At 34.5% G+C, this 15,155-nt stretch overlaps 1 protein-coding gene across 1 annotated transcript; it reads left to right on the forward strand.

The window, feature by feature from the left end:
* Positions 1–1,349: 1,349 nt before the first annotated feature.
* On the forward strand, positions 1,350–1,847 carry LOC121208047 (secreted RxLR effector protein 161-like). The gene has a single exon (XM_041078570.1). It carries the CDS (start codon positions 1,350–1,352, stop codon positions 1,845–1,847), a length of 498 nt encoding a protein of 165 aa, XP_040934504.1.
* The last annotated feature ends 13,308 nt before the right edge of the window (positions 1,848–15,155 follow it).

Here is a 15,155-nt window from a genome sequence, read left to right on the forward strand (position 1 = left end):
AATGAAGCCCACTCTAAATCACTTTAGAATATAGGGTTGTCCAGCACACGTTCTGGATAAGGATGCAAAAAGGTTGGATGCATGAACAAAATTGTGCATGTTTGTACGATATCCAAAATGGAAAAAAAGGGAGGATTATATGAAAGATAATACGATTAAATTTTCTACTCATGCTACTTTCCTTGAGGAAAGCTACATGGATAATTTTAAACCTCAAAGTAAAGTGGTACTCGAGGAACTTTCGGGAGTGGTAGAATAGTTACCAAGTTCAATTCTCGAGAAAGTTGTAGAAAAACCTACAAATGATAAAAAACATAGGGAATTCGTCGTAGTGAGAGAATTTCTAAGAAACTAGACTTCTTCATATATAATGGTAGTATTAATAATACGAAAGTCAATCATGAGGATGGTGATCCACTCACTTGCAAGGAGGCTATCCAGGCTCTGGAAATAAGCCATGGATGCTGGGATGGGTTCTATGAAATCCAATATGGTTTGGGAACTTGTAGACTTATCGATTGGGATTAAACCCGTAGAGTAATGCAGAAGGGAAAGTGGAAACACACATAGATAGACTTGTAGGGAAAGACTGCTTATAGAAAGAAGGCATAGATTACGATGAGACATTTTCTCTGGTAGACATGCTCAAGTCTATCCATATACTCTTACCCATTGTCGCTGCTCTCAATTACGAGATCTGGAAAATGGATGTCAAGACAACATTTTTGAATGGCTATCTTGATTAGACCATTTACATGGCTCAACCTACTGGCTATATTGTCAAAGGAAAGGAACAGGAAGTTTGCAAACTACTAAGATCAATTTATGGACTTAAGTAGACGTCCCGCTCATGGAATAAAAGATTTGATCAAATGATAAAGACTTTTGGATTTGAGCAAAACACTAATAGACCTTGTGTTTATAAGCATATAAAGGACAAAAAGGTGGTCTTCCTCGTTTTGTATATCGATGATATTCTACTTATCAAAAACGATATAAGAGAATTGTCATAGGCTAAATTGTGGTTAGTTTAATAGTTTAGCATGAAGGACTTGGGTGAAGCTAGTTATATTCTTGGAATTCAAATCCTTAGGGATCGAAATAATAAAATGATAGCACTATCAATTCGAATCCTTAGGGAACAAAATAATAAAACGATAGCACTATCTCAAGCTTCATACATCGATAAGGTACTGGAACATTTTGTAATGACCGATACAAAGCCAGGCGTTTAGCCGACTGCATCAGGTTTTCATCTTTCCTTAAATGATTATCCTAAGATAGTGAAAGAAAGAGAACATATGAGTAAGGTTCGATAGGCTTCGATAGTTGGAAGTCTTATGTATGCGATGTTTTGCCCACGTCTAGATGTTTGTTTTGCAGTGGGATTGATTAGTCGATATCAGGCGAATCCAAGTCTTAGGCATTGGCAAGCTGTAAAACATATATCAAGGTATCTTAAAAGTACCAGGGATTATATGCTTATGTATTTTAGGGAGAATCTTACTCTTATTGGATACATAGACTCAAACTTCCAAACTAGTAAATATTTGAGGAAACCGACATTGGGAAATGTATTTGTTCTAGGCCGTGGAGCTGTAATATGGAGAATTGTAAAACAAACTTGCACTACTGACTCTACTATGGAGGTCGAGTATATGACTGCATCTGAGGTAACGAAAGAAGAAATATGGCTTCGAAAGTTCTTAACCGAACTTGAAGTTATTCCCGGTAGGGAAAAAGCTATAACACTGTATTGTGATAATAATACTTCAATAGCTAATACCAAGAAAATGAGAAGTCATTTGAGGATGAAAGACATTGACCAGAAGTATCACTTGTTATGAGAGGTAGTACTCGAAAGAATTGTAGATGTAATGAAAGTAGTTTCTGAATTTAACCTTGCGGATCCATTTACTAACACTCTTGTTACTAGGAATTTGAACAAACACGTCACGAAAATGCGAATACGAAACATCACACATTTACTTCACTAGGGCAAGTGGGAGATCATTGGTAAATATGCCTATATTGTACTAAAGATGCAACTATTTTCTATTTATTTGAATGATAAATAAATAAATAAATAAATAAATTTAATTTCACATTTTACTATTATGTCTTTTGTATTTTCTATCTTTTATATTTTTAATGCATAGCGAAATTGTGACAAGCAAATATTAGCTCATTGATTGTCTAAAGTTCAAACTGAATATAAGTGGCATTGTAAAAAACGTTTACATTGCGAGAAAGACAACTTACTTCAGTTGATAATCTAAATGAGTTTGTAACCCCGTAAAAGAATCAAACTGATCATTTGATTCAAATATTGAGAATGATTACTATATCATCTACAATTCCAATTGGGGAGATGGCTAGTCTTGGTTATTGGAGTAGGTGACTTCAGAGTAGAGACATAGATGTATTCTTTGGTAGAATGATACATTGGACTGGACCCAAGTTGAATTAATTCTGAATTCGTTAGTGAATTAATTCACTTGTGACATTTATGGCGTGATTTACCTAAATTTTGAGTTGAACCGGGCTTGGTATGTGAAATTGGGCTGATGGTCCAACCGGTTGCTAGACAGAACTGGTCGAATCGTCATTGACCTAGACATAATCGATGGCAGCCGAACCAGCTTGGGGTGCCATAAGGGTGTCGCACCTGCATCACTGGACATGGTGGTGCCAGTGGCTGCAACAGCGGCGTCCCGGCGGCTAGTGGCTGTTGGTTTTTGTTAGTTGAGGAGTGGAAGAGTTACACTCCTAATGGACTCTACCAGAGAATTTGATTTAAGATTGAATATTCCAAAAATAATAATAGTTTAATAGTTTAATATTAAATTAAATTAAATACTTATCTTAACAGTGTATTATTAATTTAATAGTAAAGTGATTATTTTAATATTAAATTAAATTTAATGTTTATCTTGAAGATACATATTCTATTATTTAATAAGATAAATATGTTATTAATTTAATATTAAAATGATTAAGTTTAATCATAGTTGAACTTTGTAAACTCTCCCTATATAAAGAGAGCCTTGGGTTATTATTTACACACACTTGAATTTAAGAGAAAGTTGCAGAGAGAAAATTCTTTAAAGAGATTATTCCATAAAATTTCTAGAGATATTTTTCTAATTTACAACTTGACCCTAAAGTTTAGAGAAATTACAAAATTACCTTACTAGTAATTTTTGTGAATTTTTTTATTCGAAGCGAGCACACACTCAACAGACGTTACCTTGAGGATAGAAAAGAAGATGTAACACCTTGAATTTTGGGCCTAGAAGTAATGAGCCTTGAGTTTGGGATCGGTTAGAAGGCGGCTTAAATAACTTAAATGTGTTTAAATATTTTATAATTGCATGTTTAGTTTAATTGTTAAGTGATTTAGGAAGGGGTGGTAGTGTGGAAAAAGTCCTGGGTTCGATCCAGGGCTTTAGCAAAATTTTGCATTTTTTTAAAAAAACCCTGAGCATTAGGTGGAAGGCTTATTAATAAGGCTTGGTAAAATCTGATACAAGGAAACACTTGGCCTAGTCGCAAAAGGCGTTGGTAGCAAGCAGGAAGTCCAGGGTTCAAGTCCTGGTCTTGGCGAAAATTTTTATTGGGTATATGATTAGTAGGGAAGCTAGCGTTGCGGCCTTATAAACATGTTTGGTGGAAATATAGCACAAGAGTGCTTGGGGGGCGATGGCGAGAAGTATGCTATGGATCTGAGAGGTTGCAGGTTCGAATCCTAGGCATGGAAAAGTTTTAAATTTTTATTCTTTAAGGAATCTGAGACTTAGGCATATAAGCCTTATAGTTAATTTTGATCGAATGGTAGCACAAGATAGGTGGCAGTACAGTGGCCAACAGCCTGTTGGGAAGTTAGAGGGCTGGAGTTTAAGTGGTTTCATGCGCAAAAGGGAATTCAATTTTGTTGTGCAACGCAAGAAAGGGTTACCATTCGGTGGAAGCAATTTGAATGAAATTGTTGGCTAAAATCAAGGTTACGGTAGAGATGAAGGGAATTTAACTTGACGAGTTTAAGTCGATTGGGGAGTGTAGATTTGTTTTTTTAGTATATATACGTGTGTCGTATGGGCAAGTAAGGACATTTGTTGTTTTTGTGTGCTTCAGTCGCATATTCTCGGGGGAAAATTCTTCCAATCTCTTGACTCTTTTATTTTGTTTTTTTTACAAATACCTGAGTAATCTCAAACCCTTCATCTCCTCTTTTCTTTAAGCCAAACTCTTGATCTTTTCTTCCCTATTTTAATCAAATCAACCTCTTCCTTTTTTAACTTAACCGGTTGCTTCTTTTTCATTTAAAAGCTAATTCATACACTTTGGGGGTTGATTTCTTATTGGCAAGCGATCTCGCGATCAGAAAATGAATTAGATCGTCTTCGGCTTTTGTTAAATATTTCTAAGTTCTTTCGTTACTACACTCTTAAAAGCCAATTTTTCTTTATCCTTTCCAATACCATTACTTTCGTTAACCTTCTCATTCAAGAGTTTGATCGCTGGCTAAGTATTAGTTGATAGAAAAATGGGGTTCTAGCAGAGAGGTTGGGGTACAGGCTCCCAAGTTTAAGCGACGTAAGGTGTCAGCTGTTAGGGACTTTTCACCTGGATGTGGAAGGGGGACTACTTCAGATTTCGAGCTACGTAGGCAGATCGCAGTCGATCAATCTAGTCAAGGCAAGTATAGGTTGTTCTTCGGTAAGTAGTGGATTTATTTTGAATTAATGGGATGTGACTAATGGAGTATAATGTTGAATATAGGTTCAGTCGATTATGAACACTTAGTACTCCAGGTGATAAGGTGTGTACTTCTACCCTATGATAGCTTGATATAAAGTCGAAAGTGTGTACATACACTGCACACATGTTAGATCGGCAAATCCCGAACTGCCGAAAAGCCAAAATGCCGAAAAGCTGAAATACCGAAAAGCTGAAAGTCTGGCTATGATAGTCTTGCGAGTGCGTGAACACTCGTAAGGGGGGAAATCGATACGTTGACAGAGGCCCCATAAGCGATCTCGTGGATTTGGGCCGTACTTAGGCCATTTGGGCCGAAATGGGCCCGATGGGCCGTGGGCCCAAAATAAGCGAATTTGTTGATTTGATAATAAGTGATGAACTAGCCATGTTGCTTACATGGCTTGGAATTGATTCGGGCCAGATGGGCCATATGAATGTGATTTGGGCCTAATAGGCCATATGAATGAGATTGGGCCTTGGGCCTAGTGGGTTATATACATGTATGTAGACTTGTTTGGGCTTTGTAAGGGGTTTTGGGCCTAGTATCTGATAACTGCTTAAACAGACATAAAAATTAATTAATTAATTAATCGTGACTGTGGACAAGTCATAGGGTTAAAGTGTGGCAATGGGTATATGCATGTCTAGGATTGGATCTAGGGAGAGCTTAGTACTTAGGCGGTCTTAATGACTTACCTCCTCTTCGCTGGAATCCTACCTGGCGCATAGTATCTGTTCACTTTAGTCAACAGGGATTTGTTAACAGGCCGAGATAGGTAATAAACCCATAATAAAGAGAAATTACAGAAATGCCCCTAAGGATGAAAAATGACTAAAATACCCCTATGCGTTGAATGTAAGATTTATTGATGTTACATGTATACCTACTGCATTCATATGATATTCTGTTTAGGTTGGATATGGGTTGGGAATTATGGAACGGAGGAAGTATATGAGGATCGCATGGTTGCTTGACAACCGTGGATCCACCGATGGCTATTAAGCCCAATATTTGATTAGCACCTTACTGCAATGAAGGTAGTACTGCAACCGGGCTACCATTGATATGTATCAGATGGGTGGGTCGATATTTATATCCCCACATGATGTGTGCCGGGGGACGGAGTTGGTGTGTAGCGGTTGGATTATTGTGGTGGGTTGCACAGCATTGCATGTATGATATTATTGTGATATTATTGCGATGTGGGCTTCGACCCAACTGAGGCTAAGATGGGCTAAGGCCCAAAGGCACCGTTATTGAATTGGGCTCAGGCCCAAAATGACTAATAATTGCTTTATACTCATTAAAGGTTGTACACACTAAGTTTTCGAAACTCACCCCCCTCCTTTTAAATTTTTCAGGTGATCCTCAATAGGCGGTTCGATGGATGGAGGGACTCGGAGGTGGCCAACTAGCAAAAAGTTTAGACTTAGTCTTTTATGTAATTTTTAATATTTTTATTTTAAATTATTATTTTTTGATTTGGGGTGTGAGAAGCCTTTCCTTTGGTTATTATTTCAAATTAGGATTATTACTATTTTTATGCTTTATATTTGTTAGAAGTAGAGCATGGTTTTTCCTAAACCATAACTTTTTTTTTAAATACTACGTTTCCGCAACTTAATTTTTAAATGACAAGTTTTCATGGATCATCTATTTTAAATAAAGCTTCCGCAACTGAAAAGAGATTTTAGAAAGTAATTATTATCATACAAGAAGGAATAGTTTCGTTTTTAAAATACACCTCGCTTTGAAAGCAACAAATACAAGTTGGGATTTTACTCAAGGTTTTTATTTTAAAGAAGGGTTTTCAATGAAAACAAGGTTTTCGAAAAACACTTCATTGTGACACGCCGGGTTCGGCCATAACGTCTAGGCCGGGTGTGGGGTGTTACAGAAGACTACTCTGTCAAAGCGCTCATCCTATATGAATAAAAATGTATAATTTTGATTAAGTGTTTATTACTTTAGATATCACAACTAAGATCTTGTTTTGGAAAAATTTTAAAACTCTTATTTTTTTCCTAAATTTATTTTCCGCTGCATTTTCCAAACTCGCTTTTCCAACATCTTTGGTTTTGGATTGTAATCATTTTTATTTGGACCATGGCTTGGTAATTTCTTATTTGGGGATTTATACATGAATGGGCTTTTGAAACTTAATAACCGGTAATTGCATGTTATTCGATTTAAGTAAAAACCTGACATCGTGCATACATTTTTCACTGCATTATAGAGATTCAGTTTTTGAATAACAAAACGTCAACTTGATTGGTTTTCTAAAACTCGGCAAATGATGTTTGAAGAATAACAATACCAAAAGTTTTCTAAAATAACACTATCAATAATAAAATGAATCCTAAGTAAAAATGGCTTAATAAAGAGTGTTTTAATATAACTTGAAACAACGTCAACAAGGATTTTTTCCTAAAATTAGTTGAATTAGGGTTTTTAAAATATTAGCGGGTTTACTTAGCCATTCCGATGGCTAATTTAGCCTTCATGGTTCGGTCATAATGTCTAGGCCGGGAGGTTACAACATCTTCCTTCATGAAAAGTCAGTCACTATCAAATAGTAATCAAGTAATTTATCATAAAGACAAATGACTCGTTCTCATGTTTACTTTTCATCTATCATGTAATGCCCATGAGGGGATATCATTTACCCTTTAGTTGGGATATGAATTTCACTATTGTGAAAGATGCTACATACTGCAAGAGTCATATACCCAACACAGTAGCTTTTAGTTCCTTATCTATTTGAACTCAGGCTTTTACTTACATCAAAGTATTCAAGTCATGAATATGTAGTCCATCATCCAATTGAGATTAAGGGATGCCACACTATGAATGCCACAAGTGAATAAATCCATAAACAGATCTAAAATCTATTCTACTTGGGTCCTATCCGATGTACTGTCAGTCCAATTAGTCACATCTATATTTTTATCTTCTTGGAGTCATCTGCTCCGATGTTGACTGCCCGCGGATGTGTATGTGCCAAGGCTTAAGAATTTGCAATTGAAAATGAAATTAAAGTGCAGTGTTTGCAAAAGAATAGGTCAAATTGTAATATATTTTTTGTTTACAATTAAGCAAGTATTTCGGGGGTCGTAACCAAGGGATTGCTAGGTTGGTGAAAACTATAACTAAATTAGTTATTCGAAAACAAATATTAGTCTAATTTAGTTACGAATTAGTAGTGCCAATTCTAAATTAAGATGAAAATAAAACTAATTAAATTAAACTAATCCTAGGTTAAACAATTAGAACTTACTATTCCTAGTTTCAACGATGCGAGCTATTTAGCCTTAAATTGGTTAAATCACTAATTATCAAAGAAGCCAATAATTACCCTTAATTGACTTATTTACCACCTTTAACTAAGAATATCCTCTCGGTCTCATCCTCGGTAAGAGTTACTATCTAAGATGTTCTTTCAGTCTTACCACTTAGCAAAAGTTCACTTAATTCTTACTCAACAGGATAACCTTTCAGCCTCGCCTGTCTAAATTTTCTACTAGAGTCATTAATTCTAGTGTACTAAGTTATTTAGCAAATTTGAATAAATATGCAATCTCAGGTAACTATTTACTTAATCGATTAATTAGTTAAACAATCCATTCATGCGAGATATTTATAAAAACACAAGTTTATTCTAATATTTATACAAACATTCAATTAACTAAATTAATGAAAGAAATATAAATAAAAAGAATAAGAAAAGGAACGCTCATTTATGATTCGATGTAAAAGCACACGTCTGGAACATCCTTCGTTCGTAATGTCTCAACTTCAAAATAGAAGGATTCCACTTACGAAAACATAATAAAAACCTAAGCTAATGAAATGAAAACTGTATAATAAATGAAAAGTATGAAGAACTCCCCTAATTTTTGTTATATAATCTTACATATATAGGCTAAAATTGAAAGACTAAGATGCCCTTATGCTTTTACAACAATTAGGGCTTTAAATCTAAAAATGACCCTGAACTAACCCTTGAAATCTCAACTGCTGCGCTTGTGGAATTTTCACAACGACACAACATGGAGCACCTTGGTTCTCATGACGACAACTTTGTATGTGGCCTTGCCTCGCATCTAGCTGTAACTTCGTAACTTTTGCAGCCCAATGTTGCAACATTCACTCCGATTTCATTCCTAAAGTTATTTTTGAGTATGTTTTTTATGTCGCGACTTCCATATTTCATGGTTGCGACAGTGGTAGTAGTTTTAGCCTAAAGTTGCATGTTTAGCTCTCGGTTCATCCTACATAACCACATAACCTTTTTTCGCTATCAGATACTATGAAAAACTACTAAAAAAACATAACCTAACTACTTAAATTGTAAAAACATTTATTATTACTAAAATGACTTAATTTAGCTATTAGGGAAGCCAAAATTATGTGGAAAGGAATATAAATAACATGATAAATCGTGGTAGATTAGATCCCCCACACTTAACTTTTTGCTTGTCCTCAGGCAAACCAAGTCAAAACACACAACATGCAAAAGACATCCCTTAGGTTATATTAATTACTAAGAAACAAGGTCGACAAATCTTAAAGTTGTATGAACTCTATCTCACATGCAACTTAATCTTGATAATTTTATAACTTGAAAACTTTTAATGTAAATTTGTCTAGTTTATTAAGTTAAATAACTAACAAACTTAGAAGTAATACAAATGACCAAATGTTCAATTATATTACTGCTAATCTAAGTCATACAAATATTTAGTGGGTACAATCATGTGAATAAAAAATATTCACTAAGTTTATTTATTAGCAAGCCTGGAAAATTCTGCAAAGAGAATGCTTAAGTCACATAGCTCTTCTAGGCTTGTTTTTGAGGCTTAGGACGATATGAGTTCAAATGAAATATGGCTAAAAACGGTTCAAACACTAGAAATAGATAGACACAAGACATTGTTCCTTTTCACACCCAATTTTATCTTTAAGGCTCACCTCCTTATTTCTCCTTCTCTCACCTTCCTTTCTTTTACAAAAGATGCTGAAGATCTAGTCAAATGTTGGTGAATATAAAAAGCTAGCAAGTTTTAGTGCATTGTAGAATGAAAATGTTCTTTTAAGCTCGAAATGATTTTTCATTTAATCTCTTTCAAAATATTTTATTTTTTTCTCTACCAATGGTTTTAACCATATCCATGCTTTTATCCACTTGTTTTGCTTTTAACCCTCACAATGCTTTTGTTCACTTGAGTATTTTCCATTTATGCACATTTTTGCAAGAGTTCTATAGCCACTATATTGTCCTATCTCTTCACTTTTTCAGCTCAAATTTATTTTGAAACCACCAAAATGCCTCTACCAACCCCTTAATTGTTGGGTAAAATTTGATTGAAAAACAACTTTCTTACACAACGAAAAATTTAAATTTTTATAACCAAGCTGGTTTGTGATCTTTATAGCAATAAACTTTTTCCAAAATTGCACTTGTGTTTTCGGCTAGACAGATCCTATTCGTTCTCAACTTTCAAGTTAACGACCTTCTTCACTATTCTCATAGCACGAACTGCTTTGAATGTAGGCTTGAACGATTTTGAATCAAACATAAAACTAATAATTATTTACTTTACTTTCAGTGGGAAAGCAAATCTCTTTTCAATAGAAACATGTAGAATTGTTATTTCGAAAAATATAATTATACTTAGAAAATAAATTCTCACTATTTTCGGGCAGAATAACAATATATTAAAGTTGTATATTTAGCTGTACCGATGCCATTGACCGCTTTTAAATGTGTTACCAATTATAGTATAAATTCCACACAATATATATAATTAGGTCTGCGATGTTCGCAAGTATACCGGTCAAATTATAATATAGTATTTGTGTTACAACGGAAAAAAGGAACTATTCTGAGGATCATACCCAAACGAGGATGGACTAAATCTATTGAAAATCTCTTTACAATAACAAGTCTAAATAGTAATAATTAAATCCTATATTATGACAGATTATAAAAGAGATGAAGATTAGAAATTAAATGAATGAAATAAAAAAAGCAATAAAATAAACTAACGACCAAATCAATCAAACCAATTAGGAAGATTAACTCATTTCAGTGGTTGTAATTAACTTCAGATTTGGGTTTTAGGGCAGATTAGCTATTAACTAACCCATTATTAACTCCCGACCTTTAATTGATTTATTAATTGGTTGATACTCGATTATCTCTCGATCTCACATTCTTAACCAGGATAAATTACATTTTTCTCGGTAAAACTTATCTCCCAACCTCGTTTAGCCTATGATTACTTCCTAAGGTTGTCAAGCCTAGAGTTTAAGAATGCATAATTTAAACTAACTAATCATATAAGGAAACACTAAACCCTCCATTAATCACGTCCTCATCCATTCGTTAATCTCCCCTAAGGGATTTAGCCACTCAGGGTATTCATCATTTCAAACTCAATTAAATTAAACATGTAAACAAACATGAATAAATCAAAATAGAGAGGAGATTAGGATAATCCTAACTTGATGTAAATTGAAGAACGAAGTAGCAGATCTCTAGATTGGAATAACAAATATCATTTTCTGTGAAAGAGAAATAAACTGAACACTTTAATACTATAAAAGAACTCTTGGATCAGTATCGATTCCAAGAGAGAAGAAGAAAGAGTTTATGAAAATAATTGAAAACCTAATCTAAATCCTTCTCCTAAACTACGTATTCAATGCCAGAATAGAGTTACGGAGCATTGAAGAACTTATAAAACAATTAAACATCCACTTAGCATACATATTCACAATTCCAGTATTCCTCATTCAATCTCAAAGCCATAAGGCCCTAAACATACGTTGGGAGTGGTTCAAGACTAAACCGATAAGCTTGAAACTTTTTGAACACTTAAGATTTTTTTTCAAAAATAGGGGACAAACTTCCGTGTGGTCAGGCCGTGTGTCTCACACAGCCAACAGACACGCCCGTGTCATAGGTCGTGTGCAAATTCGAAATGGCAACACATGGCTGTGTCTCAGCCTGTGTCTGACCCCGTGTAACTCTCTGACTTGGGTCACACGGCCAACACACATGCCCGTGTGGATTGCCTGTGTGCCCTAAAAATGGCCATACACACTGTGTACCAGGCTGTGTGCTAGTGTAACGCCCCCAAGCCCGAGACCATCACCGGAGTCGAGCTTGAGGGGTTACCAAACATAATTTATCAATTTAAGAACTTCAAATCATTTGTTTCTACATTCACAGCTTTCTAGCTACTCGCGTCACAGTTACAAGAAAAATCATATCTCGAGTTATGAAACTCAAAATCAAGATCTGTAAATTTTCCCTAAATCTAAACTCATATATCTATTTACTAATTTTTTTCTAGAATTTTTTTATTGGGCCAATTAGTACAGTTTATTAATTAAAGTATCCCCTGTTTCAAGGTTTGACTACTCTGACCTCTGTGTATTACGAATCAGATATATCTCTTTACAAAATTTCAATGACTATAAGGTTTATTTCTATTAAAACTAGACTCAATAAGGAATCTGTACATATAAATTAAAACTTATAATTATTTTAGTAAAATTTATTATGAATTTTTAAAGTCAGAATAGGGGATCCAGAAATCACTCTGGCCCTGTTTCGCAAAAGTTTATATATCTCATAAAATATAATTTATATTCCTGTTTTGTTCAATCCATATGAAAATAGGCTCATTAAGCTTCAATTTCATAACTTAATAATCATTTATTTCTATTTATACTATTTTTAGTGAATTTTCAAATTCATGTCATTACTGCTGCAATATTCTGTTTTAAGGCAAATTTCATCTTTCCATGAATTTTTATGAACTAGATAACCTGTTAAACTTCCATGATATCAAACATGATCTAAATTAGCCATCACCATGACTTATCAATATCAAACATTTTCTCAACCAAACATGGCCATATCATAAAATTATTTACACAAAATAGGTATATTGCTATACATGCCATACTTAAGTAGTTGTACAAGCCATTTACCAAGATAAAAGTCCTTTGGATAGTGTGATCGAACTTTCGACCTGTCCCGATTCTTGAGCCGGCTTGTTCAAAACTACAGTGAATGAAAAGGAAGGAGTAAGCATAAATGCTTAGTAAGTTCATATGTAAATAACAAGTAACATAACAATACAAATATACCAAACAACTTTAGCATGGTGCCACCAAAACATATATCACATATTTAAACATCATTCATCATCTTACCACCTTATTGTTGTTGTATCTATTTTCAACCCGAGGGTTAAGAACATACCTGTCCAAAGTGTCCATTTCACAACACTTACCCAAAACGTCACTTATATCTTAAGTGCTCTTCCATTAAACTAGAAATTTCACCCGTTGAACACATCGGAATATAACTCGGATACATGGATAATTTGCACATAAGTGCCACATATGTAATCAAGAAATCATGTAACCCGCCCCTAAGTGAACTCGGACTCAACTCAACGAGCTCGAGCGTTCGCATCCATAAATGAACTCGGACTCAACTCAACGAGTTCAGATGCCTAGTTACATTTCACGAACTCGGACTCAACTCAACGAGTTCGGACATTCGCATCCATAAGTGAACTCGGACTCATCTCAACGAGTTCGGATGCTCAACCATCCTAGTGACATGTCACTTGTATCCTAATCTATTCCTAAGGTTCAAACGGGCTTTTTCCCTCGATCTCACATTTGCCGTCTTCCATGGAATATCGGACCCGATACTCGGTAGCAATTTATATTTATCAAGTAGTAAACATAATTTGCATATTACTCAACATTAACCACAAAGCATAATATTTCACGATTAAAAATCAGCATATCATATAATTAACATTAATAACTTAAAAATAACATTTATGCTACATTATTTACACATGAACTTACATTGGTACCAAAATATAAAGATTTTGCAATTTAGTCCACAATCTTTTCTTTTCCTCGATCACGACTTGAATCTCGTTTTTCTTGATCTATAATACCAAATTAATCTTATTTAATACATACATTTATCAAAATAGCATTTAATACGAACTTGAAAAAAATTACACTTTTGCCCCTAAACTTTTGCATAATTACACTTTTTCCCTTAGGCTCAGGAATTAAACTTTATTCCGTATTCTTATGTTTTATAACATGCTGATCACTTTTCCCTTCTATGGCAACATCAAATTCTCTCTCTAACATATACTTGTGACTATTAGGTATTTTTGCCGATTAAGCCCTTTTACTCGTTTTCACTCAAAATCGAGTAGCACAAGTTGTCTAACATAATTTAAAACCTAATATTCTATCATAAAACATCAAAATACACAAATTTCACCTATGGGTATTTTTCCAAATATAAACCCTAGGTTGAATTATTGCTAACATAAGCTTAATCGAGCTACCGGGATTCCAAAAACGTAAAGAACATTAAAAACGGGGCTTGGAATCACTTACTATGGAGCTTGGAAGCTTGAAACAAACCCTAGCTATGGAGAACCCTTGAAATTTCGGCCTAATGAAGAAGATGGACAAAAATTGGCTTTTAATTTTATTTTTAATTCATTTTAATAACTAAATGACCAAAATACCCTTACTACTAAACTTTCCAAAAATTCCTTCCATATCCTAATTTTGTCCATGAACTTAAAATTGGTCAAATTGCTATTTAAGACCTCCTCATTAATATTTCAAAACAATTTCATACTAAAAACTTCTAGAATGCAAGTTTTGCAACTTATTCGATTTAGTCCCTACTTTAAATTTAAGCACTTTAGGCATAGAATTTCATCATGAAATTTTCACACAATCATGCAATCATATCATAATCATGAAAATAATTATAAAATAATTATTTCTATCTCGGATTTGTGGTCACGAAACCACTATTCCGATTAAGCCCTAATTCAGGATATTACAACTCTCCCCCCCTTTTAAGGATTTTCGTCCTCGAAAATCTTACCGGTAAACAGGTGTGGGTATTGGTTTCTCATAGTTTCTTCAGGTTCCCATGTAGTCTCTTCTACCCCATGCTTTTGCCACAACACTTTTACAAGTGCAACACTTTTATTTCTTAGTTGTTTGACTTCTCGAGCTAAAATCTTAATCGGTTCTTCTTCATAAGTCATATCCGGTCGCAGTTCAATTTCTGTCGGTGAAATTATATGTGAAGGATCCGAACGATACAGGTGTAACATAGATACGTGAAACACATCATGAATCTTCTCTAATTCGGGTGGTAACGCTAGCCGATATGCTACCGGTCCAACTTTTTCAATTATTTCATACGGTCCAATAAAACGCGGACTTAACTTGCCCTTTCGTCCAAATCTAAGGACTTTCTTCCATGGAGACACTTTCAAAAATACCTTATCACCAACTTGAAACTCCATTT

Source organism: Gossypium hirsutum, chromosome A10 (genome assembly GCF_007990345.1).
Source record: "Gossypium hirsutum isolate 1008001.06 chromosome A10, Gossypium_hirsutum_v2.1, whole genome shotgun sequence".
NCBI lineage: Eukaryota > Viridiplantae > Streptophyta > Magnoliopsida > Malvales > Malvaceae > Gossypium > Gossypium hirsutum.

Bases quoted from the DNA above. Each gene is read 5' to 3' on its own strand.
- LOC121208047 (XM_041078570.1), top strand. From the start codon at position 1,350: ATGTTTTGCCCACGTCTAGATGTTTGTTTTGCAGTGGGATTGATTAGT.